General features: G+C 44.2%; 1 protein-coding gene across 6 annotated transcripts in view; it reads right to left on the bottom strand.

The window, feature by feature from the left end:
• FAM107B (family with sequence similarity 107, member B) overlaps positions 1-26,696 on the bottom strand; it is a 267,016-nt gene that overhangs the window by 39,773 nt on the left and 200,547 nt on the right. Inside the window, exon 1 of one of the 6 annotated variants that reach the window (XM_011934243.1) lies at positions 14,004-14,144. The exons of 1 other annotated variant lie outside the window; for it this stretch is intronic. In XM_011934243.1, the coding sequence (XP_011789633.1) occupies positions 14,004-14,055 (52 nt within the window). In that variant the 5' untranslated portion in view covers positions 14,056-14,144. Of the gene's footprint in view, positions 1-13,539; positions 13,965-14,003; positions 14,145-26,696 lie in introns of those variants that run through there. 4 more of the 6 variants (XM_011934247.1, XM_011934245.1, XM_011934244.1 and 1 more) reach the window with 4 other exon arrangements.

Here is a 26,696-nt window from a genome sequence, read left to right on the forward strand (position 1 = left end):
CACGGTGATGCCACTGGAGGGGACTAGCCAGGACCCAGCCAGGTTCCAGCCAGGTCCCCCCGATGCCAGAGTGCCAGCTCTTACGATATAGTTCATCCCTTGCTAATGGAGCCCACAGGCTAGGAGGCAGGAGAGATGAAGTAAAGCTGTCTCTTCCTGATTTGGAGTCAGACAAACCACTTTTTAAAATGTTTTTAGAAAAAGACTGAATTCGTCTTTTGAGCCCCTCTCTGTGAGTCCAGGTAATTCCCTCCTAATTCCTCAAGCTTGCCCTCTCTGTTCCTCAGTGTCCTCTTGCTTCCCTGGACCACCCCATTAAATGCACCACTAGGCTTGGGCATTCATGACACAGCCCATAATCGCCTGCCTCCCGTACCAATGTGTGTGTGTGCATACACTCACACACATACACGCATGCGCACACACACACACACAAACATGCGCACACACTCACACACATACCCGCACACGCGCGCACACACGTAAGTGCACGCGCACACACAGACTCTTTCAAAAGCTCCAATTTGCTCCCTCTAGCTTTCAGAAGACACAGGGTAAACAAGTCACCTAATTAAAAAGGAAAATAATTCCTTGACCTTCCTAGAGACGCTAAAATGCATAACTTTTAAAAGGTAACTTATTCACAAAGCACCGTTTGAATTATTACACAGCCAAATGAATGACCAAAATTGGATGGCAATTTCCAGAAGCGTCCGGAAAGAGAGTTGTGTGGAAAAGTCATCTGGCTACTGCTCACCTGATCTTGATTTTTTTTTTTTAACTGTATATCTTCTCCATTTCTGAACTCAGTGTAAGGTGATCCTGACTGTGCCTCTGGTGAACGCAGGAAGGACTGGAAAACTGGGGTCGGGTGGGGAGTTGAGCAGGGAGCTTGCTAAGTGTGTGGAGCTGGAGACCACCTATAGTTTGTGGCTGTATTTTTAAAACACAACACCTTAATATGTTCTGCCAGGTGTAGTGAAAATGTGCCTGATGAGCTTGAATTCTTATTTGCTTCTGAAAGCTCTATGTGAAGGCGAGCCCAAATTAGGAGATGAAAACACAGAAGGAAAAAAAAAAAAAACAACTTCAACTGCTGAGTTGTGTGGGTCCAACAAAGAGTAACAGAACTATGCATCCTTCAAAGCCAAGCTGGCTTTGTTGATTTCCATGTGAACCAGCTGGCCTAAGCTGACCTCCATTTCCCTTCCAACGCAGTCCAGCTGTGGCTTTCAACCCCGGCTCACACATCAAAATCACCTGTGGAACTTCAAAAAAAAAAAAAAACTGGTGTCTAGCTCCAGCACAGGGAGCAGAGAAGGAGAATCGATCAAGATGAGCTGCAAGTACAACACGGCCTGTGCCACAACACAACTATGTCCAGAGGGCAGGCTGGGGAGAACTGCAAGAACCATTTGGTGGACCCGACTCTTCTCCCCCATCTCCAGGACCAAGCGCGTGAGCCAGCCACCCACCCGCGCAGCCAGCTTTCACGAGCACAGCTTTGCCAGCACTGAGGTCTGAGTACCAGGGACACGGTGATGAACGGTCCCGGCAGACCTGCCAAAGAGCTTCCATTCTAATGGAAACCATACCAGGGAGATTTAAATCCCCCTGTTCTAAAAAAAAAAAAAAAAAAAAAAAAAAAAAAAAAAAAAGGAGGGGGCAACTGAAAAGGATCCCCTAAGCAATTTCAGCACGGAACTTCAGTTCTATAAGCCTGCGGCTTCTCACTTAGTTCTCAGAGGACTTTTCTGTGTAGTATTGGATTAAAGGAACTGTAAGAGCCTTCTCTAAATGTGGAGAGAATCATACTAGTATAAACCTCAACCTCCTCCTCCTAATTCTTTCCATTTTCATACAATCTCTGAATTAACAAATGCACAACCCTTGCTTCCCCAATCTCATTGCAACCTGCGTGCCAGGCACTCTACAACCCATTGTTCTACTCACTAGCCTGATCCAGACCATCAAACAGTTTTAGTCCAGTGGCCCTTATGTACCCCACACTCTCAGCCTGAGTGACCACCATGCTCTAAGACCAACGGTTTGCCCCATCTGCATTCTGGGTGGTTTATTTTTATTTATTTTTTTATTTTTTGTCTTTTCTTTCTTTCCCAATTGGAACAAGCGCCCACCAAAGGCTTAGGAGATAATAAAAGATGTACAAGAACAACTCCAAGATCCCTTTTAAGAGTCTTTCATCTTTCTGTAAAAACTAAACCAAGATACACAACATGAGTGTCACCTAATACCACATGCTAATTCAGAAGCAAGCTATACGAAGCAATAGGAAACACAGAGCTGTCAGAGCGGGAAAGCCCTGGAGGCTCGAGTCAGCGATGACACCACAGGGTATTCAAGGAGCACCGATGGCCTGCAGGTGGCAGAAACAATGGAGGAACCAGCCTGAGTCAAGGAGGACTCACTAGGTAAAGGCAGGAAATGGGGCTGAAGAGGTGGAATGAGTGGTCAATGGAAAGATCGGGAGTCAGGTGTGGCTCACCTGCCACAGGGGCCTCAGCAAGAGACAGGTATGGGGACACTGTTTTAGGCACATGGATTAAAAACACAGCTGCCATCAACATTGATTCAGCCTGTGTAAATGGCGCGCCAGTTTATTCTCCACAAGATCTTAATCAGGGTGGCTCCTACCCCCTCCGTTCCCATCATCAAAATGGTTCAAAGGATGCCAAAGCCCCCATGTTTACACATTAGAAATTCAAAATTGCTTCCTGACAACCTTCCTGGGCTTTTCATGTCCCTGTTTCTCCCCCTGCGAAGCAGATGACTGTTCTGGGAGACAGCTGGCGGCAATGAGTATAAACAGGCAACTGTGTGGTCATCCCGTTGTAATTTTGTTCCCTACACGTCTGTCAACTGGGTGTCAGGCACAGGGTGTGCCACTGGGTCAAGCTATACAACGATACCAGCCATCATTCTCTGTCTTTAGAAGGGAGCAGGACACCTGGAGAGTGAATGCCATCTTGTGTAGAGTCACCCACAAGAGGGAATCTGGTGAATTCATCCTCCCATTAATTCATCAAGTATTTAGTCCGTGTCTGTTAAGTGTAAGGCACTGTTCACAACAACATGGGCCTAGCAGCAAAGGACACAAAGCCGCTGCCCTCTTGGAGCCTGCATTCAGGCGCAGGCAGCCAACTGACAAACCGAGGGAAATACAACATCAGGCCATGCAAAGTGCCATGCGGGGAAATACAGGTAAGGCAACGGAGTGGCAGAAGCTGCACTATTGTGGATATTCATGAAACACCATGCTGAGAAGACAGCAGACACCTGAAGGAAGTGAGGGACGGAGCCAAAGGCTACCAAGGGAAAGAAAGAGCTTCGGGCAGACTGAGCAGCAAACACAGAGGCCTGGGGCAGGTAGGAACAGCGAAGAGGCCTGACCAGGAAAGTGGCAGGGAGGCGGCATGGTCAGGAACCGGGTTATGGTAAGGCTTCCTGCCCTCAAAACCACAGGGGGGCAAGGGCGAGAGGCCCCGCAGTCTGTGGTCAGGGCAATACAATAATAATAATAATAACACTCCTCATTCCTTATTTAAATCTGCAAACCTTTCCTAGTCCAGTCTAATACGTAAAAGAAAGAAATAAACGTAAATAGTGGTTTCAACAATAAAAAAGAATAAACCACTAAGTATATTTAGAGTGTATTTTCTTTTCTTTTCTCTTTTTTTTTTTTTTTTTTTGAGACAGAGTCTCGCTCTGTCGCCCAGGCTGGAGTGCAGTGGCATGACCTTGGCTTACTGCAACCTCCGCCTCCTGGGTTCAAGGAATTCTCCTCCCTCAGTCTCTCGAGTAGCTGGGACTAAAGGCATGTGCCATCACACCCGGCTCATTTTTTGTATTTTTAGTAGAGACAGGTTGCACCATGTTGGCCAAGCTGGTCTCAAACTCCTGACCTCAAGCAATCCACCTGCCTTGGCCTCCTAAAGTGGTAGGATTACAGGTGTGAGCCACCATGCTCGGCCTTAGAGTGCATTTTCTACTCCAAAAAGTTCAACTCATACTTACTGATTCGAACATTTTCAAATGTAATGATGATGTTAACCAACAGGGATGCCCTCAAATATAATATCCTCAATTGTTTTAAGCAGAGGACAGAATGGTCTTTTAATCTAAAACAATATTAGAATATGTAATTAAGTAGTTTTCCATCACAGTCTACACTTCAAAGTGTAGTGATACACCTTCCTAAACAGTCTTGGGAGAGATTCTAAACCCTGAGAGTCACTGACACATTTAACTAAAGCCACAGAACTATACATTCAGCTGGAAAAGTCAAAGTGATAACGTCTTCAAGCTTTACTACAAGTGGTAGAGGCAGAGTTGCTAATTTCCTGCTTTGTGGGTGCTTTGCAGCTTCTGTAGATGTCTTAATAACCAATTATATCATAAGAAATACAAACATGATGAAATCCTCTACTTGCAGGAAAACAGAAGATCATCAAATTTGGAGTCCTGTCCACAGAAGACAAAAGTCTGGACGTAGCAATCCTTTATGACAATATCACGTCAGCCACATTACTAGCTGCAAACATCCTTTCTAAGTCCAGGAGTAAGCAGGGAACTAATCCCCAGAGGTGAGCTGCCCTTTGCATTTTTGAAGCCACTTGAACTTCCAGCCATAAAACTGTGACACTCACACCATTGGCAAACAGTTTAGACACAATAACTCAGAAGTTGATTGCACGCTAATGTCCATGTTATTTCTCAACCATGAGAGTAGCTCTATTATCCCTGTAGGACAAGATATCCTTTGGCCATTTCACTTAGATAAGAAACAGAGCTTGCCTGAGCTATAACAGAAATGAGAAAAAGCAAATTATGTGTCTGCTATATGTGAAAGTTTAATTTATGCAACTTTTTTGAACAAGTCAAAGCTTCTCTATTCAATCGATGAATTGCTACTGAAATAAAGCGGAAAAACTGCGAAGCTTGAAACAGCCACAGAAAGGTTACAATAGTCTGTTAAATAAATAAAAACTTGAGGGGGAAAACAGATCTTTGTTACCACTCAAACTGGAAATGCTGGGGTTTTACACATAGAAGGCAACCTACAGATGAGGGAAACAGTTTAAACAGACATTTCTCTCATAACAAAAAAATACTTATTTTTTTCTTCTGATTTTAAAAGCAATGTGTTGATCACACAAAATTTGGAAAATAAAGTATAAAGAAAATTTCCCCCATGAATGCATCATTTAAAATATTTATATTTTGATACATTTCCATTCAATTAATACAAATAGATATCTTTTCATTTTTTAGCAAAATTGGGATATTAAATAGACAGTTTATTACGTTTGTAAGCATTTCACCTGTAATAACTTTTTCAATATATGGTTGCAAAATCTTCCATTACATGAATGTATTATAGCTGACTTAACTATTCCTCTATTGTCCTATTCAAAATGCAAGATAGACAAATCAATTTTAATGTAACAGAATAGGAAAGATCATTGCTATGGCTTCAGAATACTGTAACTAACCTTTCAGACACTACCACTTGTCAGGTTTTGGTGTGATATCAAGGAAGAATATCCGTAATTATTTGAAAAGGTTATTTCAATTCTCTGACCTTTCCCAACGATGTAACTGAGTGAAATTAGATTTTCTGCATATATAACCCCCAAAACAACCTATCCCGACAGATGGATTACAGAAGCAGATATGAGAACCCAGCTATTTTCTATCAAAGCTGGTTATGAAACAGATTCACAAAAATGGAAAATAATGTCGCTCTTCTCACTAAATTTTTTTTTGGTTTTCACTTTTAAAAATCACTAAAGAGATACAAATAAATAAAACAATGTCAAACATTCATCTCATACATTTTTGTTTTAGAAAGGTTATTCTTCATTATAAATGGCCTTTTTATTAGTATGTAACAGGTTTATTATTATGTTTGTTATTTTTAAATTTTCTCAGTTTTAAAATTTTAAAATTTCTGTTTTAATTTTTTAAATATTTTAAAATTTCTCAGTTTTAATTTTTAACATAGTAAAATATCAATAGACAGAAACAAAAAAAAGTTCTTTAAGATTCTCGAATACTTTTTAAAACAGTGTAAAGAGGTCCTGAGGTCAAAAAGATTGAGACCCAGTAGGTAACAGAATAAAGAGTTTAACAGATAAATAAATCCACTGACATTGTGTTTGCTTGTTACTGACTTCTGCTTAAAAAGAGACTGCTCCGAGACGTTGAGCAGATCAGCGGCAGCTTCCTTGGGTAGAATTCTTCCTCTTCCGGCCACATTTAGTCTCTGAATAATGAGGCCCCCAAATACTTGATCCATTTCACCATTCTGTATCAAAATACTTTTCAAAGCAGATACTGCAGGCTTGTGAGGAAACAGCGCCCCCAAGAATCGGAAATGCAGATCTCTCGCCACGACTACCTCACCATTTATTTGTTCAAAAAAAAAAAAAAGTAAGATAAAATATTATCAAACTATTTTTGCTGCAAACTGATTCAGATAGCGGTATCTGAAATACACTTATCTCCATGGTTAATCATCACCTATTTTTACTTCCTCCCACCCGAATTGCACAAGTTAATTCTGTGAATTCTGTAGGGCAAATGGCACCAGTTTCCTTCCACCTGTTACTGCCCAGATCTTAACAGATATAAGAAAACACCCATTTATTTCCTGTTACAAGTTTACTTTCTAATCAGTAACAATCCAACTGAAAGGCCCAAAACTATTATAACTGTTATTTTCTATTTCTAATATCTCAAGAACAAGAATCCTATTATACCATTGTCCTATTCTTCCATAAATAGTATTTTCTACACTTTCATCCTAAAACAACAAAATGGTCACACTTGAAAACCTGGGCTAGGCTGGGCTGGGCATGGTGGCTCACGCCTGTAATCCCAGCTACTTGGAAGTCTGAGGCGGGAGGATCACTTGAGCCCAAGAGTTCAAGACCAGCCTGGGCAACACAGCAAGACCCTGTCTCTAAAAAATCAATTTAATTATTTTAAAAATTGGGCTGAAAATTTAAACAAACTCTTTCATTAAAACACGTATTTATTGAGTGTATAGCATGTGCCGGGCATATGTCTTGACACTGAGGATAAAGCAGTAGAACTCTCTGCCTCATGGACTTACTTATCATAGCTTATTTTCTACTGGGGGAAGCAGGCATTTGACAAAGGAGTAGCAATGAAGTGTGCTGGGTTTTAACAGAGGAAGCCGAAGTCACCATGAGAACAGACCATGGAAGTCCAGGGAGAGCATGTGATGAAATGCAGTCCAAGGGAGAACCCTCGACGGACACAGGCACGTGGGCTTGGAGCACAAGATGGGCCAGAAGAAGAAAGATGGGGCTCAAGCCTGGGGTTAGGGCACAGATACAAACCCAGACTCCCCGGGTAATGAGTGAGTCCAAGTGCTGAAATAGAGGACACTGAGGAAGAACCAGGTCAATGGATCAGAGAAAACAAGGCAATCTGTTAGAGACTCACTGCATTTTAGATACCTGCAAAGCATGCAAGCCTATGAAGGATGCCCTGACGTAGGTGCTTGAGCTCACAAGTTAGGTAAGGGCTGGATATGTAGATGAGAGAGTCAAAATCCTACAACAAACGAAGCGGCTGAAACTGCTGATATTCCTCAGCAGGGTGGCAAAAGTGTCCTCAAAATACCCAAATATAAAGGGGAGGGGAGAGGAAGAGGAGGCTGCAAAGGAGGCTGAAGGGGATAATCGAGAGGGAGAAGGAAACCCAGGGGAGGGTGTCTCAGGCACTCAGAGGGCAGGGAGATGTTTCACAGAAGAGGACGCGCTCCACAGTGGTAAATCCCAGCTAGCAAAGGCTGCCGAGAGGCCAAGCAGGACACAACCAAAGGGCCCTGTGGAACTCGCAGCAGGGCGGACATAAGGCCTCTCTGCAGCGTTGGCTTCGTGGGCATGGGACCTTCACAGCCCCTATGCCCGAGGGGCCCCATGCTTCATTTAGTGCTTTGCTGCTACCATCTTGAAATTCTTAATTTTTGAACAAAGAACCCTGTATTTTCACTTTGCACTGGACTCAGAAAATTTTGCAGCCAATCCTGACCCTCTGGTATCAGTTTCACTAAAGTAGCAGAGATAAAAAACAGAATCTAGTGGATTGAGGAGTGAAAAGGGAATGAACAAATAAGTAGGTAGCAGAGTGACTTTAAGGTGATCCCACATTCCTCTCTTCCTACTGTTCACCTCTCACCTGCTTCTAACAACAGAAGATGGCAAAGGTGATGAGATGTCACTCCTGTGATGCCATCATGCTGCAATCTTCCACCCTTGCCAGCTGTAAGGAAGTTAGGACCCAGGTGGCATGGAACTGCAGGCGGCCCATGTCCCACAACTGCAGGGAAATGAATTCTGCCCATGACCTGGGGAGCCTGGAAACACTCTTCCTCAGGTGAGCCTGATGAGACCACAGACCTGGCGCCCACATGGACAGGAGCCTGGTGAGAGCCTGAAGCACAGAAACCAGCTAGGCTGTGCCCGGGCTCCTGACCCACGGAACTGGAGAGGGAACCAACACAGGTTGTTTATGATATTGAGTGTGCAATCATTTGCTATGTAGCAGTAGGTAATAGTACAAGGCAGAAAGTAGAACATGCTCTCAAAACATTTAATCAAGAGAAGGGGAGAGAAAGTGGTCGCAGAAAGAGAAGAGTTCCATCAAGGGCTTGGGTTCTGTTTTTGTCTTAAGATAGGAGAGACCTGAGCACTTGTAAATGCTAATGAGAAGGTAATACCAGGAGAGAGGTTTAAACCGGAGGCTGGAGAGAATGGTGGTGCAGAAGTGGATTTCTAGAGAATAGGATTCCTCTTTCACTACAAACAGAAAAATGAGAAAAGTACAGGTCCAGGAGCAGGCAGATTTGCAAAAGGGGCAGTGGGAAGGTCAGAGAATGGCCTTCGCACAACTGTCCCGTGAACTGTGGAAAGATCATCTGCCGAGAGTGAAATGAGAGGAGGAGGGATGGGCTGAGTATGAACCTAGAGATTTAAGAAATGTGGAGAAGGTTGGAAAAGTCATTATGGAGAGGAAGAGGGTTGAGGAGGAAAATTTGATTTCCAGGCAGTGTTGAGGCCCTGGTGAGGCAGAGATCAGGATCACAGAGATGCAACTGTGTAACTTGCTCTGGCAGAACTCAGAAGTCCAGGGACAGGCATGGGTGGGCCACCCAATTCTCTAGGACAGTGAAGGAAGGGATTCCAGTGTGTTGACAAACGCATTGCTGAAACGCTGGAATTCAAAAGCAGAGGCAAAGTCCAGCAGGAGCAGAGGGGTTGGAAAGGGACCTGGAATGGGAAAACTCTGATGTTCTTATGGTAATCTGTCAGCGGAGCTGAAGGACAGAAGCTTCTGGTGAGTAGGATCTCTGGATTTCAGCTCAGAAGCGGTTTCTGGTATTAACAGTGCCTTTCTAGGGTAACCTCCTCCTCCTAGTTTGAGCAGTGAAAGTCTTGTGTCCTGTGAAACTCCTTAGTCCTCAGACTGAACATCCCCATCCCATGAAGCTCCAGCTGCCACTCCATTCTCAGGCAAACCAGGCTGCTGGTCACTCAGCTCCAGCTGCCATGGTGTCCCCGGTGAGCTTTAACAAATACTGACCTGACTGTGAGCCAGGGGCCAAAACTTTCAATGAACGAAAGAGGAACTATGACCAGGAAATGCTAGAACTGAGGGTAGAGGACAGAATACGACTGAGAGAAGGCTCAGAGAAGCAGGGAGGGGAAGGGTCATGACCCAAAAGTGGCCATAAGGGCAGGAACCTGAGCCCTGCCTCCCGATCCCATGGCACACACCGGATGGGGAAGGTGCACTCCCATTCCCAAGGGAGCCGAGGCAGCAGTGAACTTGGAGAGCAGCTCTCAGTTAGACCAGGAGGTGAAGATACTGGGGGAGGAGGAGGCTGGCTCATGATCCCAGGGTTAGACCAGGAGATGAAGGTATTCAGGTAGGAGAAGGCTGGCTGATCCCAGGGTTAGACCAGGAGGTGAAGATACTCGGGTAGGAGGAGGCTGGCTGATGATCCCAGGGTGAGACCAGGAGGTGAAGATACTCGGGTAGGAGGAGGCTGGCTGATCTCAGGGTGAGACCAGGAGGTGAAGATACTCGGGTAGGAGGAGGCTGGCTGATCTCAGGGTGAGACCAGGAGGTGAAGATACCAGAGGAGGCTGGCTGATCTGAGGGTTGGATCAGGAGATGAAGATACTCAGGTAGGAGGAGGCTGGCTGATCTCAGGGTGAGACCAGGAGGTGAAGATACTGGGGGAGGAGAAGGCTGGCTGATGATCCCAGGGTTAGACCAGGAGGTGAAGATACTGGAGGCAGAGGCTGGCTGATCTCAGGGTTAGATCAGGAGGTGAAGATACTGGGGGAGGCGGCGGCTGGCTGATCCTCGGGTTAGACCAGGAGGTGAAGATACTGAGGAAGGAGGCAGCAGGGGAGCTGGCTGAGTCCAAGGCAGGAGCGCAGCACCTGGTGGAAGAGGCTGGAAGGAAGGGAGGTGGGGTGGGGTCGAAGGGGGAGGCAAAGAGCAGTCCCAGGAGCCTGGAAGGAGCAGGAGGGGCAGGGCATGAGGGTGGGATCCTAAATCCCAGAATCATCGGCAACATAATAAATGGCAACTCCAGGGGAACTGGCGTCTGACAATGTCTGTGGGACACAGTGCATAGGTGGATTTTAACACACTGAGATTGCTATTTGGTATAATGACATGTTTATCCTGAAGAAATGAAGTTAGGAATTTTCTGAGCTACAGAATGAATTTTTTGGTTCTCATCGAAAAGTCCGTTGCTCTTGGAACTCAATTCTCAGAGGTTTGTTTCACGAATCATCATCCTCGTTCTGATGTTTATCCAAATCTTTGCCCACCCTCGAGTCTCCTTAAATTCCTCATATTCCACAAATGACGTGTGTTTGTCATCTGAATCCAGAAAGCCCTCATGGGTTTGCAGGTATAACTGCCAATAACCGATATAGAAATAGAGAGTGCAGAAAATGTCTCTTGACAATAAAATCAGAAGGAAGATTCGAGTTATCCTACCCCCATGGAAGGAAGGGGATGGTACATGTTGTGTTGTGGTGAGCCGCAGTTTGCATTGTGCATGTGTGTGTATGTATGCGTGCATGCATGCACACATGTGTTACATTAAGATCATAACATCTGGTGATCTAAGTCCTCAGGAAGCTAGACAGACTCAACATATTGTTCCAGCAAAAACTTTAGCATCATTTAGAAAAAAATATAGCAGAAAAAAAATCCCTCAACTCTAAAGAACAACACAGGTACTTCTTTCTGTTCAGTGTACCCTTCCTCTAAAGTTTTGGGGAAGATGGAAATAGGCCAGGACTGGAGGTGTGGAGCCCCCACACAGTCAGCTCACAGGTCAGCAGCAGTGACAGGTACTCCAGACTTGAGACCTTGAGGGAAACCAAGGTTCCTCTGTCTCTTCTCTGACATAATCAAGTTCTTTCTTCCCTTCTTCCTCAATGCAAGACGGTGCTTCCCCAAACAAGATATGGGACTCTCGCGCCTACTGAGACGGGCAGAGAGCCTCACAGGTGTCCACAGTTTCAAGAACCTTGCCCAGCCTCAGCCACCAACCAACCAGGCAGGCTGGGCGAGCCCAGAGGTTCCCGGAAACCAGAAACTAGGGCGGAAACACCCAGCAACTCAGACCCTTTTCTAAAACAGAGCTACCAATAAATACACATTTATAAATCACTGTCATGAGCCATAGAAAGGAATGCTTTTATAAGCACCACCCAAATGTTAAGCCAGTATTACTTTGGATAGCATTTATCATTGCTACAGAAAAAAAAAATTGTATGTAAATAAATGTGAATGCAAGCAAGGTAAGTAAGTGTCCTATGTTAATATAAGGGTAGCCCATATTTTTTCTGAAATGAAATGACATTGAAAACGCACCTACCAAAAAAATGTGGGGGGGGGGTGTGTGTGAGAATGACCTGTTTGTCTAGGTCAACATTAGATTTATACCCAATATTTTTACCCAGTCTGTGTACACCAAGGCCCGGCAGGGCAGGGTGGTTACACGGTGTATGTAGCAAGACAAGCCATAGCCACTGTGAGAATGACTGCCCAAGAGGAAGGCGAGCGTTTAAATCTCCTTAGACAGGTACCGACAGTGACTGGAAATGCTATTTCCACAGTGGTCACCCAAGACATTCTCTCCCTAATCCTAACCAAGGAATAAAAAGCAAATTAAAGGCTGAGTACAGTGGCTGATGCTTATAACCCCAGCACTTTGGGAGGGTGAGGTGGGCAGATCGCTTGAGGTCATGAGTTCAAGACCAGCCTGGCTAACATGGTGAAACCTCATCTCAACTAAAAATACAAAAATTAGCTAGGCGTGGTGGTGGGTTCCTACAATCCCAGCTACTTGGGAGGCTGACGCAGGAGGATCACTTGAACCCTGGAGGCAGAGGCTGCAGTGGGCTAAGATTGTGCCACTGCACTCCAGCCTGGATGACAGAGTGAGACTCCATCTCAAAAAAAAATAAAAAAGAAGCAAATTAAACTCAGCACATATCAGTGTTTTGTTGTGGTCACGTGTTCATTTATATATATATGTACACATATATCCACAACTACAAGGGAGGAGGTGAAGACAACGAGCAGAAGGCTTTCAAATCAAGAGCTATTTTGCTAAAATCAAATACGTCTCAGCTCAGGCTGCTATAACAAGCTGCCATAGGCTGGGGGCTTTAAACAACACTTGTCTATTTCTCACAGTTCTAGAGGCTGGGAAGTGCAGGATCAAGGTGCCGGCAGATCAGGTGTCTGGTGAGGACTCCCTTCCTGACTGGCACACAGCCACCTTCTGGCTGTGTCCTCACATGGTAGACAGCAGAGAGAGTGAGAAAAAAGCTCTCCTGTCTCTTCTCCTGGAAGCACTAATCCCATTCTCAGGGGCTCTGCCCTCATGACCTAATCAGCTCCCTAAGGCCCCTCCTCCTAAAACCATAAGGGGTTCAAATTTCAACATATGCATTTTGGGGGTGACACACACATTCAGACCATAACCAGTACTTCAAAATATATTGATCAGGCCTACAATCTTCACTAGATAGTCAAACTTTACTGGAAATAGATATCTTCAGAGAAAATGCATAATTATCAGGATCCTAGACACTTAACAGACCATGGATAAAATCCTGCAGATAAAAGTTAGTGAATCCAAAAAGATTTCTTAAAAAGCTAAGTAAAGGGCAACTCATCCAGAGTTTGACAGACACGGTTGGCATCTGAAGAAATTTTAGAAAAAAAAAAAATAGTTCACAACTGCATAAGACACACAGCCTATTCCAAAGCTCTCTTCCTGGCAAAGACACACTATTCAACACCGCTCACTATAACAACAGATAATTTTTATTTAGTCTCATACAAGTCGGCTGTTCTGTTAACAAGTCTAAGTTCACACAACATTTTCTAGAGAAGGACTACATTATTCAACAGCCCCAGAAAGGTCCCAGTGTTTATTCTCACCTCAGATATCTATTTTCTTGTTTATGTTTTAATCACGAGCATTTAAGGTGGTGAAAAATCATCCTTTAGCAAGAGAAGAGTTAGCCCAGGAAGTCATCCCCATCCCTGTCACCCATCAAGGCCTAAGTGACAAACGGTTACAGAGACTGACCTAACCTCACCTCGGTAGGTATCGGCAGGCTCAAGTCCAAGGTAGCAAATAAAAAGATTGCAGTAAGAATGCACCTTCTGACTGTGGTAGTTCCTTAGAGCGGTGAAGAAGAGCACCCAAAACAAGAATTAACCATCCCCTAAAGAGCTCTCTTTCTGGATATATCAAAAGAGCCACAGTTCAAGTTCAAAGAGAAACACTCTAGCAACTTCTGAAAGCAGGAACTGTGTGCAACTGAATGACCTCATCCGGCACAGAAGCCAGAGCAAACAATGAAAAACAAACTGTACCAACTCTGGTACCAGTTACTGACCTTCCAGACCAAGGGATCGTGCTGGCGGCACTGGTAAAATGTACTTGTACATAAAAAATCGGCTCCTCTACTTTAAGCAAATGTGCACGCAAGACCTCTCCAGCCCTACCATCCCTATTCCGACACTCACACAACCTGACTGCAGGAAGCATGCGTGAGTCAACCTCCAACTGGAGGAGGGCGAGTTCTCGCACTTCTTAGAGCATCAACACAACACCTACAACACGGGGGCCTCAGACTAATCAGAACGGCCCTCCTGAGGCTGGGATTCATGGCATCATAGCCCACTTTATAAAATGTGCTGAGAATTTTCTGTAAGGAAGGGCTGTGTTTAATACAGCAGAAGACAGGTGCGGTGGTGTGCACCTGTGGTCCTAGCTATTCCAGAGGATCACTTGCACCCAGGAGTTTGAGGCTGTAGTGCACTATGATCACATCTGTGAATAGCCACTGCATTCCAGCCTGGGTGACAGAGAGACAACGTCTCTTTAAAATATATATATATATATATCTCTACATATATATTTATATATTTATATATTACAGTGGGTGTATATATGCATATATACACACATATGCATATATACATGTATGTATGTATATGTATATATGTGTATGTGCACATACACATATGTGTATATATACATACATACACATATATACATATATATTAGAGTGGAAAAAAATTACAAGCAGAAGGGACTTGAGTTCCAGTCCCAATTCTGCCCAACTATATCTGTATGACCTCTGGGCTGAAGGATCATCCCCTCAAAAACAAGGAGTTTCCTTCCAGTTCTAGATTGTTATTACTAAATTATTAGGAAATAGCAAATATATTTCAAAGCAATAAGTATGGAATTACCATTGCAGAGGCACATACAGATGCCCATTTGGTGACATCTGGCCCCCAAGTACATTTCAACTCCTGCACCAAGCCCAGTGCATGGCAGACACCAGCTACCTCCCAGTGCTGCAGCCCTGCTCAGTCAGTGCACTGTGGAGAGAAACAGGCTCAGTGGAAAGCTCTGAAAACTGCTATGGTTTGACTCTGTCCCCCAAAGTTCAATGCAACAGTGATAAGGCCATGAGGGCTCCACTCATGAATGGATTAATGCTGTTATCCTGGAAGTGGCTTATAAAATGGAAGAGTTCGGCCCCCTTCCTCTCTTGCCCTTCCACCTTCCACCATGGGATGATGCAGCAAGAAGGCCCTTGTCAGATGCAGGCCCTCGACCTTGGACTTCCCAGCCTCCAGAACTATAAGAAACACATTTTTGGCTGGGTGTGGTGGTTCACGCCTATAATCCCAGCACTTTGGGAGGCCAAGGCAGGAGGATCACTTGAGGTCAGGAATTCAAGACCAGCCTAGACAAACAACATGGTGAAACCCCATCTCTATTAAAAATACAAAAAAAAAAAAAAAATTAGGATGGCATGGTGGAACATGCCTGTAGTCCTGGCTACTCGGGAGGTAGAGGTGGGAGAATCACGTGGACCCCAGAGGCAGAGGTTGCAGTAGGCCAAGATCACACCACTGCACTCCAGCCTGGGCAACTCCATCTCAAAATAAATAAATAAGTAAATAAGTTCCTTGTCTTTGTAAATTACCCAGTCTGTGGTATTCCATTACAGCAGCACAGAACAGACTACAACAGTGTCTATAAACAACCCTGTTCGACTCACACTTGATTCACTTGGATTCCTTCCAAATGATCATTGCAGAAGGAAGGAAGGAAGGAAGGAAGGAAGGAAACAAACAAACTAGGGCCCAGGAGTTCATCTGCTCTTTCTGCTCCTTCTCTCATTATCCATCCTTCCCATGACACAGGAAATATTTTGGCGCTCTCAACATGAAATGCCACAAGACCACATTAGATACTTAGGGGTTCAGCTTCCCCCTGCTTATAAAAAAATGCAAAATACCAGTTCAGTAAGAACAGGATTTGGTTCAATACACAAACACTATGGAATATGCATGCCACCCTCAGAAAAAATATCGAATTAGTATTTAATAAATAGATAACAAGGTGGTATTTCCTCAGGCATCCTGACACAGTTATTCCAACTGAATCTGTAAGAGTGAACTGTTACTCTTTACATTCTGTACCCTGAGACATCACAATATGCATGCATGGTGGATATAATTTATCCAATATCTCAAAGCTGAACCCTGGTTTTGTTGTTTTAACCTACACATTGTTAAGAAGGATCTTCTGTAGGACATTTTGCAGACTGGTACAAAAGTGTCCTGGGCAAACAACATTTGGGAAACACGGCCCTCACCTACATTTGAAGAGTTCCTGCCAACTAGGAGTTTCCGCTGTCACCCAAGTCTCAGAACAAAGCCGTTGTAGCTGATCACAACTGTCCACCTCTCGGCAGCCAATCAGACTAGCAGGCCAGACATACTGTTTTTATCCAATGGACCACAACTGGCCAAGAGAGGAGAGACTGAGAAAAGGCTTAGCACACAGACCTCTCACAGATTATTAGTATATTTTAGTCAACTCCTAGAAAAAGAATTATGAAATTATACTGTTAGTATGAAGGGTAGGAAATAAAATTACTTGATTTTTAATAACATTACATCACACTTTTCCCCAAAGCATCTCCACCCCCGACACAAGTCATATATGGCCCTATAAATTCTGTATGAAGATGGTGAAATCTCTTCCTAATTCGTGTATAATCGGCCACAGCTAGCAAATAACAGGATGATTGAATCCAGGCCTGTTTATTCCAAAAATCATATTACTGTAGGCTACAGTGCGTGTCATCGGAGAACACACCAGGAAAAGAAATATGACCTCCTTTATTAACAGTCTTTCATACTGACCTTTAATGAAAACACTGACTTTGCTGACCGGTGGGAAAGTAGCTCATAAAACTAAGTTATCTGTATGAATCAATAATAAGCACTAAAGGCGCTGAGCTTCCTGCACTGAATAAAGCAGGTGGTATATTTTTTAGAATTTCTAGTTTAAGTAGCTTGTACTTCCCTATACTAGGGATTACATGCTAAAGAAGTTTTTTTTTTTCTTTTTTTGAGATAGAGTCTCACTCTGTCGCCCGGGCTGGAGTGTAGTGGTGCACTCTTGGTTCACTGCAGCCTCCACCTCCCAGGTTCAAGCGATTCTCCTGCCTCAGCCTCCTGAGTAACTAGGATTACAAGCTCGTGCCACCACACCAGCTAATTTTTGTATTTTTAGTAGAGAAGGCATTTCACCATGTTGGCCAGGCTGGTCTCGAACTCCTGACCTCAAGTGATCTGCCCGCCTCAACCTCTGAGAGTGCTGAGATTACAGGTGTGAGCCACTGCACCTGGCCAAGAAGCTTTTCAATGGAAAGCAATACAAACACAGCCAAGAAAAAGCACTGTGTGATGGCCTGGACACCAAGGGAACACCATACATGTCACAAAGGAGCTCATGCAGGCACAGGGGCCCAGGGAAATCTAACATCTAAAGGATCTTTAGGGTATGGCTTCCAAACTTTTCTGACAGCCACTGACAACCGGAAAAAAACATTTTACATCACAATGCAGACAGACACATGTGTGCACGGGCTCATAAAACAATACAAATACCTCATATGGGCACACATTTCCTAATCTACTTTATGTTTTAAAATGTGGGCTGTCACCCTCAGTATAAAAACACTGAGTCAGATCCAGCAAGGGACAAATGAATAAGCAATGTGGTCTATCCATACAAGACAGATATTAGGCGTTTTTCAGCCTTAAAAAGGAAATTGTCACACACGCTACCACATGGACAAACCTTGAAGACATCACGCTAAGTGAAATAAGCCAGTCACAAAAAGACAAGTACTATATGATTCCATTTATATGAGCTCCCTGGAAGAGTCAAACTCACAGAAAGTAGAATGCTGCTTCCCAGGGGCTGGGAAGAGAAGGGAATGGGAAGGAATTGTATTATGGGTACCAAGTTTTGGTTTGGGATGATGAAAAAGTTCTAGAGATGGATGGTGGAGATGGCTGCACAACAATGTGGTTAAAATTGTTTACCTTGTTATGCATATTTCACCACAATTTTTTAAAATGCCACTAAAGTTGGCCAGGCGCAGTGGCTCACAACTGTAACCCCAGCACTTTGGGAGGCTGAGGCGGGCAGATTGCGAGGTCAAGAGTTCGAGACCAGCCTGGCAAACATGGTGAAACCCCATCTCTACTAAAAATACAAAAATTAGCTGGGTGTGGTTGTGGGCGCCTGTAATCCCAGCTACTCGAAGGCTGAGGCAAGCGAATTGTTTGAACCCGGGAGGCGGAGGCTGCAGTGAGCAGAGATCACGCCATTGCACTTCAGCCTGGGCGACAGTGCGAGACTATGTCTCAAAAACAACCACCACCACGAAAAGCCACTGAGTTAGAAAGCAGTGAACAATGGGAAACGCTCACAAAATTATGGCTTTCTGTCCTATGTGATGTTGGTAAAACTATCACAATTGGAAAGAAACATTTACGGTAGTATTCTGTGGCATTAGAATCCTAACAGTGCAAATACATCTTTGTACTTTATTTTTTTTTTCTATCTATAAAACAGGAACAAGGATATTTACCACAAAATGAAAGAAGATCGCAATGCTCAAAAACTATTTTGTTAGAAAAGTTGAGAATACCATGAAAACCTAGTAAGAAGAGAAATGATCAGATCACTGAATAGAGAAGGGGTATTTTATTAGATTAAATCTTCCCAGAGTATTTGGGATCAGCAATGTGTTGCCTCTATTAAACACAATGAGAAAACAGAAACACTGATTTCAAGCAGACCGGAAAACAAATATAATAATGCATGACTTTTTTTGATCAATAATTGTTTCTTCATGTTGTCAATGTATGCTTACAAGGAAGTTTCTCTATTCAAACACTTCCATTCACTGACAGAACACTGCTTATGATGAAACCTTACAGAAAACATGCAAATGCTTTTATGGTTGGATATGCCTCCTTGCCTCACAGGGCCCAACTGAGAAAATATTCTAATTGCATATTCTCAACGTGTAACTTACAAAGGTGTTTCTCTGTCAAATCCTTCCACTCCCTGACAGAAAACAGTTTATGATACATCTTGAAGAAAGCACGCTCACACTTGCATTTTATTGCTGGATTTTTCTGCTTGGCCTCATGGGGCCCAGTGGAGAAAGAATCATGTTCTAATAACGTATTCTCCATGTGTGCTGACAAAGGTGTTTCTCTGTGTCAAACTCCTCCATTCACAGAAAGAAAACAGCTTCACGTGAATCTTTACAAAAGCGAGTTTAGGTTTGCCTTTTATAGCTACATATGTAAACTTGCATAGTACAAAGAAATAAAAAAAGAAACGTACTAGTTTTCAAAATTGTTTCTTTTTACAAACTGGATTTCCAAAGGTATAGAGATCAATATCAGAGTGTTAGCCCCTGATTTTCAGGTTGAGATCCTAGGATTTCAGCTCCCAAGATGGTAGGAGAGGCCTTGCTGTCTAACACTAATCTCAGCTCATTTCCAAGTGCCAAGCCTTGAAACTCAGAACTGCAAATCTCTGCTTATAACGTAACAACACAGGTCCACATTAATAACCATGATGAAGCAGACCCAATGTTTTTAACCCCCAATGTGAACAAAAGTATTCATTTATAATCTAGTTTTCTGTGCATTCTCCAATACTGAAGTCGTTCCCCTTTAAAATAAACATTTTTGGACAGTTAATATTTCTGTAACTGTAGTCAGCCAGGAAATACACTGAATTACATGAAGTTTATTATTAAAGGTGGTATGGCTAATGCCACCTAAAAATGGCTCCCTTCCCCCAGTTCTTCCCAACGGAACTTAGTCCTAAAGCTGACACCATTTTCATGTTTAACTAAGGGCTTCACGGGCTCTCAACCTTTACATCCAGAGCCAGTACGTGCAGGTACAAAGCTTTCTTCCCATTTGGAAAAGTTCATTAAATGAAATGGTAATGGCTCCGCTTTCAAGCAGAATGAGCAACTATGCTAACATTTCTGTTCATTGCAAGCAGGTTTCAGCCTCCCTAATGATAGGGAAGTTCCCTGAGGGCGAATATCCTGCACTTATCTGTGCCCTGGATGCTGAATCCTTCATGTGGAGCTGAACAAACATGAGCTGAATTAATACATTCCACAAACTTAATCCAGTCTCACTCATCTGTCTTCACTCTGCCAAACTTCTTTGAGTAATTTCCTCAACGTTAGAAATACAGTGAAGAAAAGTCTAGAATAAACAAGTTGCTTCCCTATCATGAATGCACATTTCCCTTGGAGATTCTGAAATAACACCACTGGTTTATAAATATGACAAGTCTTCACTGGGGGAAGAAAAGAAACCCATCAGACTTGCCGAGAGAGGGGATCTTGCCAAATTGCTCACTTTCTGGTCCTGTTTATAGAGTGAGTGATAGCAGTCTTCATTTGCGACATAGTTTATGGAGTCCGGAAGCAGCTACCGGCCATTCAGAAGGCAAGAGGACCTCATCAACTGCACCCTCAGTCACAAGAAAGAATTATTTACTCGGGAGTTCCTGTTCGGCAAAAGAAAAACAGAACTATTTAAGAAGAGATTAGAACAAGGAAGAACGGGGCAGAATAGTATGTTTATCATGCCTGGCAAATCATTGTTGGGAACAATGACAATCAAATTCTAATCTAAAGAATGCTGCAAGTTAGCTCACCTGCGGTTTATCACTACCCCAAGTACTGATTACTCAATCCGAGTCTCCAAAAAGTACAGCATGTTTTCGTTCAAACGCAGACTAAAAATGACAGCCTTGTTCACATTTCACTGTAAGACTTTACCAAAATTATAATGAAGAAAAAAAAAAAAAGCTACACTCCTTTTCTATTAATATATACAAGCCTCTCAGGAAAATCCCCGGTGACAAACACCTAGAAAAAACCCATTCGTTGGAAGTAGCACTCAGCTCAAGTCCATAAATTGATTTTCTAAGATGTTATCTTAATTTGCTTCTGAAATAATTACCAATTTGACATACCAATTGTGAAAATTAATTTCTTAAAATGTTAGCTTATCCAAAGAAGGGTCAGCCAGCTAAGCATCATTTGGAAGCACCCATACCAACGAGTAGAATTCCTTGAACAGAGGACGGCACTGAGTCTGTGAATGAAAACAAACTGAACTCCTTTGGAAACAGCAATGCTGAAGAAACCGTATTTCAATCTTCAGAAGCCAGTTACCTGGCTGCTGTAAAGCAGTGCATATTTAAAGCCTCTATTGCAAAGTAATGAAAATCTCACAATGAGAATCAACAGAGGAAACCAGTGAGAAGGTCATCTCAAAACGGTTCCTACCTCTCTACCCAGCTGGCAACTTCCCTAAAACTGCAACCCTGGGCTTTATCAAGCAAGGAAATGGAAATTCTACTTATGTAAATCCAGAAATTTCTGTTTGTTGCATTACCCAAGTAAAAGCACACAAGGGCAACAGAATTTCAAAACCAAGTTGGTTACTCAACACCCCATGTTAGGAGATAAGAGGAGGATAAAACTTCTGTCATTCACTAGTTCCTTCCAAAGAAGATTTGGAGTGTGTTAAAAGTCATACATGTCTCACGCCTGTAATCCCAGCATTTGGGAGGCTGAGGTGGACAGATCACTTGAGGTCAGGAGTTCGAGACCACCCTGGCCAATATGGTGAAACTCTGTTTCTACTAAAAATACAAAAATTAGCCAGGCACGATGGCAGGCACCTGTACTCCCAGCTACTTGGGAGGCTGAGGCTGGAGAATCGCTCGAACCCAGGAAGCAGAGGTTGCAGTGAGCTGAGATCACGCCACTGCACTCCAGCACGGGCGTTACAGCAAGACTCCGTCTTAAAAAAGGAAAAAAAAAAAAGTCATACATCCAACTAGGTAAATAAAATAGTATTAGAAAGCCAGGCCAGGGGCGGTGGCTCACGCCTGTAATCCCAGCATTTTGGGAGGCCAAGGTGGGCAGATCACGAGGTCAGGAGATCAAGACCATCCTGGCTAACACAGTGAAACCCCGTCTCTACTAAAAATACAAAAAAAAATTAGCCAGGCATGGTGGTGGACGCCTGTAATCCCAGCTACTTGAGAGGCTGAGGCAGGAGAATGGTGTGAACCTGGGAGGTGGAGCTTGCAGTGAGCCGAGATTGTGTGCCACTGCACTCCAGCCTGAGTGGCAGAGTGAGAATCCATCTGAAAAAAAAAAAAAGTCAAGGCCACCCTACAAAAGATACAGCAAGTGTTATAACACAAGGGCTAATAGAATTTCCAGATCTCTGTATTAAGTGTGGTTTTGAGCTTCCTGGGGGCCAGGACCAAAAATAAAAACGTACATACTATACATTCTTAGAAAAAAAATAAGTATCCATCTTCTCAAGGAAAAGAAAAAAATATCATGACATGACTGTCTAAAAGAAGTTTTCCACATGGAATGTTACACAAGGAACAACGCACTACAGCATGGATAAAAGCCTTTATTCATTCATGCCAAATAAAAGCACACTGAACACATGGCTGTTTTTTATTTAAAAAAAAAAAACTGTTGAGGGCCAAAGGCACAGGATTATGCCTAACCTTTAATTCACTAGTCTTTAAATCATTTTAATTCACTGAAAGAAAATGCTAGCGGAATCCTCACACTTGGCCTCCCAGGATCCTAACTTCATACCAAGATGGAACTTAATGTATTCAGCAGAACATTCTTCCCAGAGATCATTTCCTTCTGTTGGCTTATTGAGGGCACAGTGATTAAAAAATTAAAACCTCCAGAACTCTTACTCTGTTGCTTTGGTAAGTTCAATAAGCAGTCTCACCAGGCTGAATGCACCTGAAGTTACAGCAAATCAGAGCAAGAACTAAAGTAAATCTGCTGCTGGAAACAGCAAGTACAAAGCCCAAAGCCTATGGAATGTAGGTTCTAGCTGCTGGGCCTGGGGAGGAGGAGAACAGGCAATTTGTAAATGGGCATGCACAGATCTGTAATTGGTCTGGTGCAGTGCTTGGAAGAAAAATAACAGAGCTGAGTAAGAGAGCGCCGCAGGTCAGACGCCGCATTTATAAAGGGTGGCCTGGAGGCCTCTGTAGTGCATCTGGTGCAAGCTTTCCAGAGAGGCGTCCGGAGAAACCAAGGGGCCCTGGGCAAGCATGTGAGTCGCTGCTCAGGGAAAATAGCAAAGAAGCCAATGTGGCTGCGGCAGGGTGCCAGGAGGGAAGCGGCTGGAACCCGGGTCAGGCTCAGCTTCAGATGCATTCCATGATTCAAGAAGCAGTTGATTCAAGTCTCAGAGTTCCAGGCCACCAAATGCAGTGGAAAAATCAACTGGCCTAAAAGACGTTCATTCGGAGCCATTCCTGTCACAGCCTCATCCAGCCATTAGGATGTTCCCAGCAGACATCTAACTCTGGCTGCCATCACCAGCAGGTGTCCACATCAACAGCAGTTTTAAAATTAATGCCCAGCCAGGCGTGGTGGCTCACACTTGTACTCCCAGTTCTTTGGGAGGTCAAGGCAGGACGACTGTTTGAGGTCAAGCATTGGAGAACAGCCTGGGCACCAGAGCAAGACCCCATTTCTACAAAAACATAGTAAAACTCAGGTGAGCATGGTGGTGCACACCCACAGCCCCAGCTACTCAGGAGGCTGGGGTGGGAGGATCACTTGAGTCCAAGAGTCCAGGGCTGCAGTGAGCTGTGGTCACATTACTGTACTCCAGCCTGGGTGACAGAGCAAGACCTTGTCTCAAAAAAATAAAATAAATATAAATAAAATCAATGCCCATTTATCATAAGGAGACAAGCTGTACAGAATTTGGTATTATTTTAAATTGCATAGGATGCTTGCCCAAGTTGACAGTTTCAACTCTGGCATATTGTTGACACATTCTTTGCGACAAAAGTTAACACTCCCAGTTATGGCACATTAGAATAAAACCCTGTCTTCAACCATAGAGAATATCAGCAGCAGCCTGTTTTCCATGGGTTACCAAAGGGATCCAAGGTTGCTAGGATAACTTCAGTTTCAAATATCCTGCTTTGCTATCCCCGTAAATGCACATTTAGTTTTCAAATAATCTACTCTAATCCCAATTTGATAATAAACTGTGACCACACCTCTACGAGATAAATAATAGTCCTTCTAAAAACAGTACCAGAGTGTGGAAGTATAAGTTACTGCAACCACATATCCACGTTTTTGGTTTGTTTTGGGTTTTTTGTTTGTTTGTTTGAGACAGAGTCTTGCTCTGTTGTCCAGGCTGGAGTGCAGTGGTGCAATCTCGGTTCACTGCAACTTCCGCCTCCTGGGTTCAAGCAATTCTCCTGCCTCAGCCTCCCGAGTAGCTGGGACTACAGGCACCCACCACCACACCCGGCTAATTTTTTGTATTTGTAGTAGAGACGGGGTTTCACCATGTTAGCCAGGATGGTCTTGATCTCCTGACCTGTGATCCACTCCCCTCCGCCTCCCAAAGTGCTGGGATTACAGGAGTGAGCCACCACCCGGCCTACCCACATTTTAACACTGTACTGAGTACTATTCCATGAAGGCACACTACTCATGCACCAACTTTATTACTGTACAACTCTATGAAGAAGACACTATTATTTTACTGATAAGATGAAACTGGCCAGGCGTGGTGGCTTACGCCTATAATCCCAGCATTTTGGGAGGCCAAGGCAGGTGAATCACCTGAGGTCAGGAGTTTGAGATCAGCCTGACCAACATGGTAAAACCCCATCTCTACTAAAAATACAAAAATTAGCCAGGCGTAGTAGCACATGCCTATAATCCCAGCTACTTGGGAGGCTAAGGCAGGAGAATTGCTTGAACCCAGTGGGGCGGAGGTTGCAGTGAGCGGAGATCGCATCACTGCACTCCAGCCTGGGTGAAAGAGCAAGACTCTGTCTGAAAAGGAGGGGAGGGGAGGAGAGGGGAGAGGAGGGCAGAGGAGGGGAGCAGAGAGGGGAGGAGAGGAGAGGAGAGGAGGCCAAAACTCAAGCAGGTGATTCCCTTGCCTAAGAGCAGAAAGCTGGTAAATGGCAGACCTGGAAGGTGGGCCCAGCAGTCTCAATTCCAGAGCCTGACAAATCACACTATTACTATTTCTCCATTTAAAGAAACCAGAAAGAGAAAAATTCTTCATCTGGCAGAAGTTACCTGGGGAGACAGAAGAGGACATATCCCTTTTCCTTGGCTAATAGGTACAGCCTGTGTCTTATTTAAGAGGCAGGACACTGGTGCGGTAGAGTCGGAGATGAAGATACTGCAGGGAAAGTAGCTGCTGCTGCTTCTTAGTGACAGATGACATGAAGCGCAGGACCGCAGCACAGACCACAGAACTCTGAAAACAGGACCCAAGCTCACCTTAGCGGGAAGTCACCACACACTCACCTCCGCCCTTCTAGAGCTGAGTATTCTTTCACCTGTGGAAGTCACAAGCACGTGGCATGGCGCTCCATTTTCAATTTTTTTTAAAAAGGGGTAACGGAAGTTGTGGCCAGACACATCACCCTACCCCAGTCCTAAAGATAGGGTGGGCGGGGCTGGAGGAAGAAGAAGAGGCTGGGCCTAACTAACCTGGGCACGTCCTTGCCAACATCTGCTGCCAGGAAGGAGGGGGGAAAGTTGACAGTGGAAGGAAGCTACAGGGAAAAAGGAAAAGAAACTACTGCACGAGGCCACAAGTTCGTCCACTCACCGGAAGACTCTTTCGTACACGAACACCGTTGGGCACTCTCCTAGACCCAACGCCACCCCTCAGGATCCAGGGCTGGGACATAATACAAAGTATAGAACGACACTCTCCCCGAAAGGGACTCGTGGTCACCGTTGGTCATGGGAGTGTTTCATGGCAGGTCTTAGGAAAGAGGGTTTTGAGTTCAGGAAGTGTGGGACTAAAACGATACCAACACAGAAATAAACGCTGCCTTTCAGCAGGAGTGCCTAGCTGCTCCAGCGGATCCAGATGCTGAGACATACTGGGTCCAAAACAAAGACTGACGGAGGGGCCAAGCAAGCCAGGCCCTCCTGATGCCCAGCCCGGCCCACCTAAATAAGCAGCAACACTCCGGGTCTGATCTGGGTAGCTCGTTGGTGTCTCAGCTAAGCGGCAGCAATGACTCAGGAATAAGCACGTACTACCTGTAGGACCCTCAGGAGACACAAAGATGAGGACGCCAGGGTCGCTGTCCTCAGAGCTGCCAACCAGATATGGAAAAGCGCAGTGTATAACCAAGTGACCAGGCGAAAACATGAAGGTGGAAAAGGACTTCCCAGGTCCAGCTGCCGATGAGAATTACGCCTTCGCACCCCACGGCCCTTGGCACCCAGAGTCTTTCACTCCATTTCACCATAAATGAAAAAGTTGCAAAACAAGACAATAGCCTGTAAGATGCTGGGATCCAAATAAAATAGTTGGTGCAGAAATTCAAGGAAGTGCATCAACTCTTCCCAAAAGGGATGAAGAAACCATGCCAAAAGAAAACCAGGAACACACATGCAGTGCTTTCCCCACAATTACAAACAGCTCCATGATACGGACCCTGTGAGGCAGGAGAATAGGGACTGGAGGCAAGGAACCTAAGGCCAATTCACACTGACTTCCTAAAACTAAATCAAAAGGAAAACCCCAACTTTCCATGCCCTAGTAACAAAAGGACCAGAGGCCACCCCCTTTGCAACCCCCACCTTTTC

Source organism: Colobus angolensis, unplaced genomic scaffold (assembly GCF_000951035.1).
Source record: "Colobus angolensis palliatus isolate OR3802 unplaced genomic scaffold, Cang.pa_1.0 Scaffold133, whole genome shotgun sequence".
NCBI classification, from domain to species: Eukaryota; Metazoa; Chordata; class Mammalia; order Primates; family Cercopithecidae; genus Colobus; species Colobus angolensis.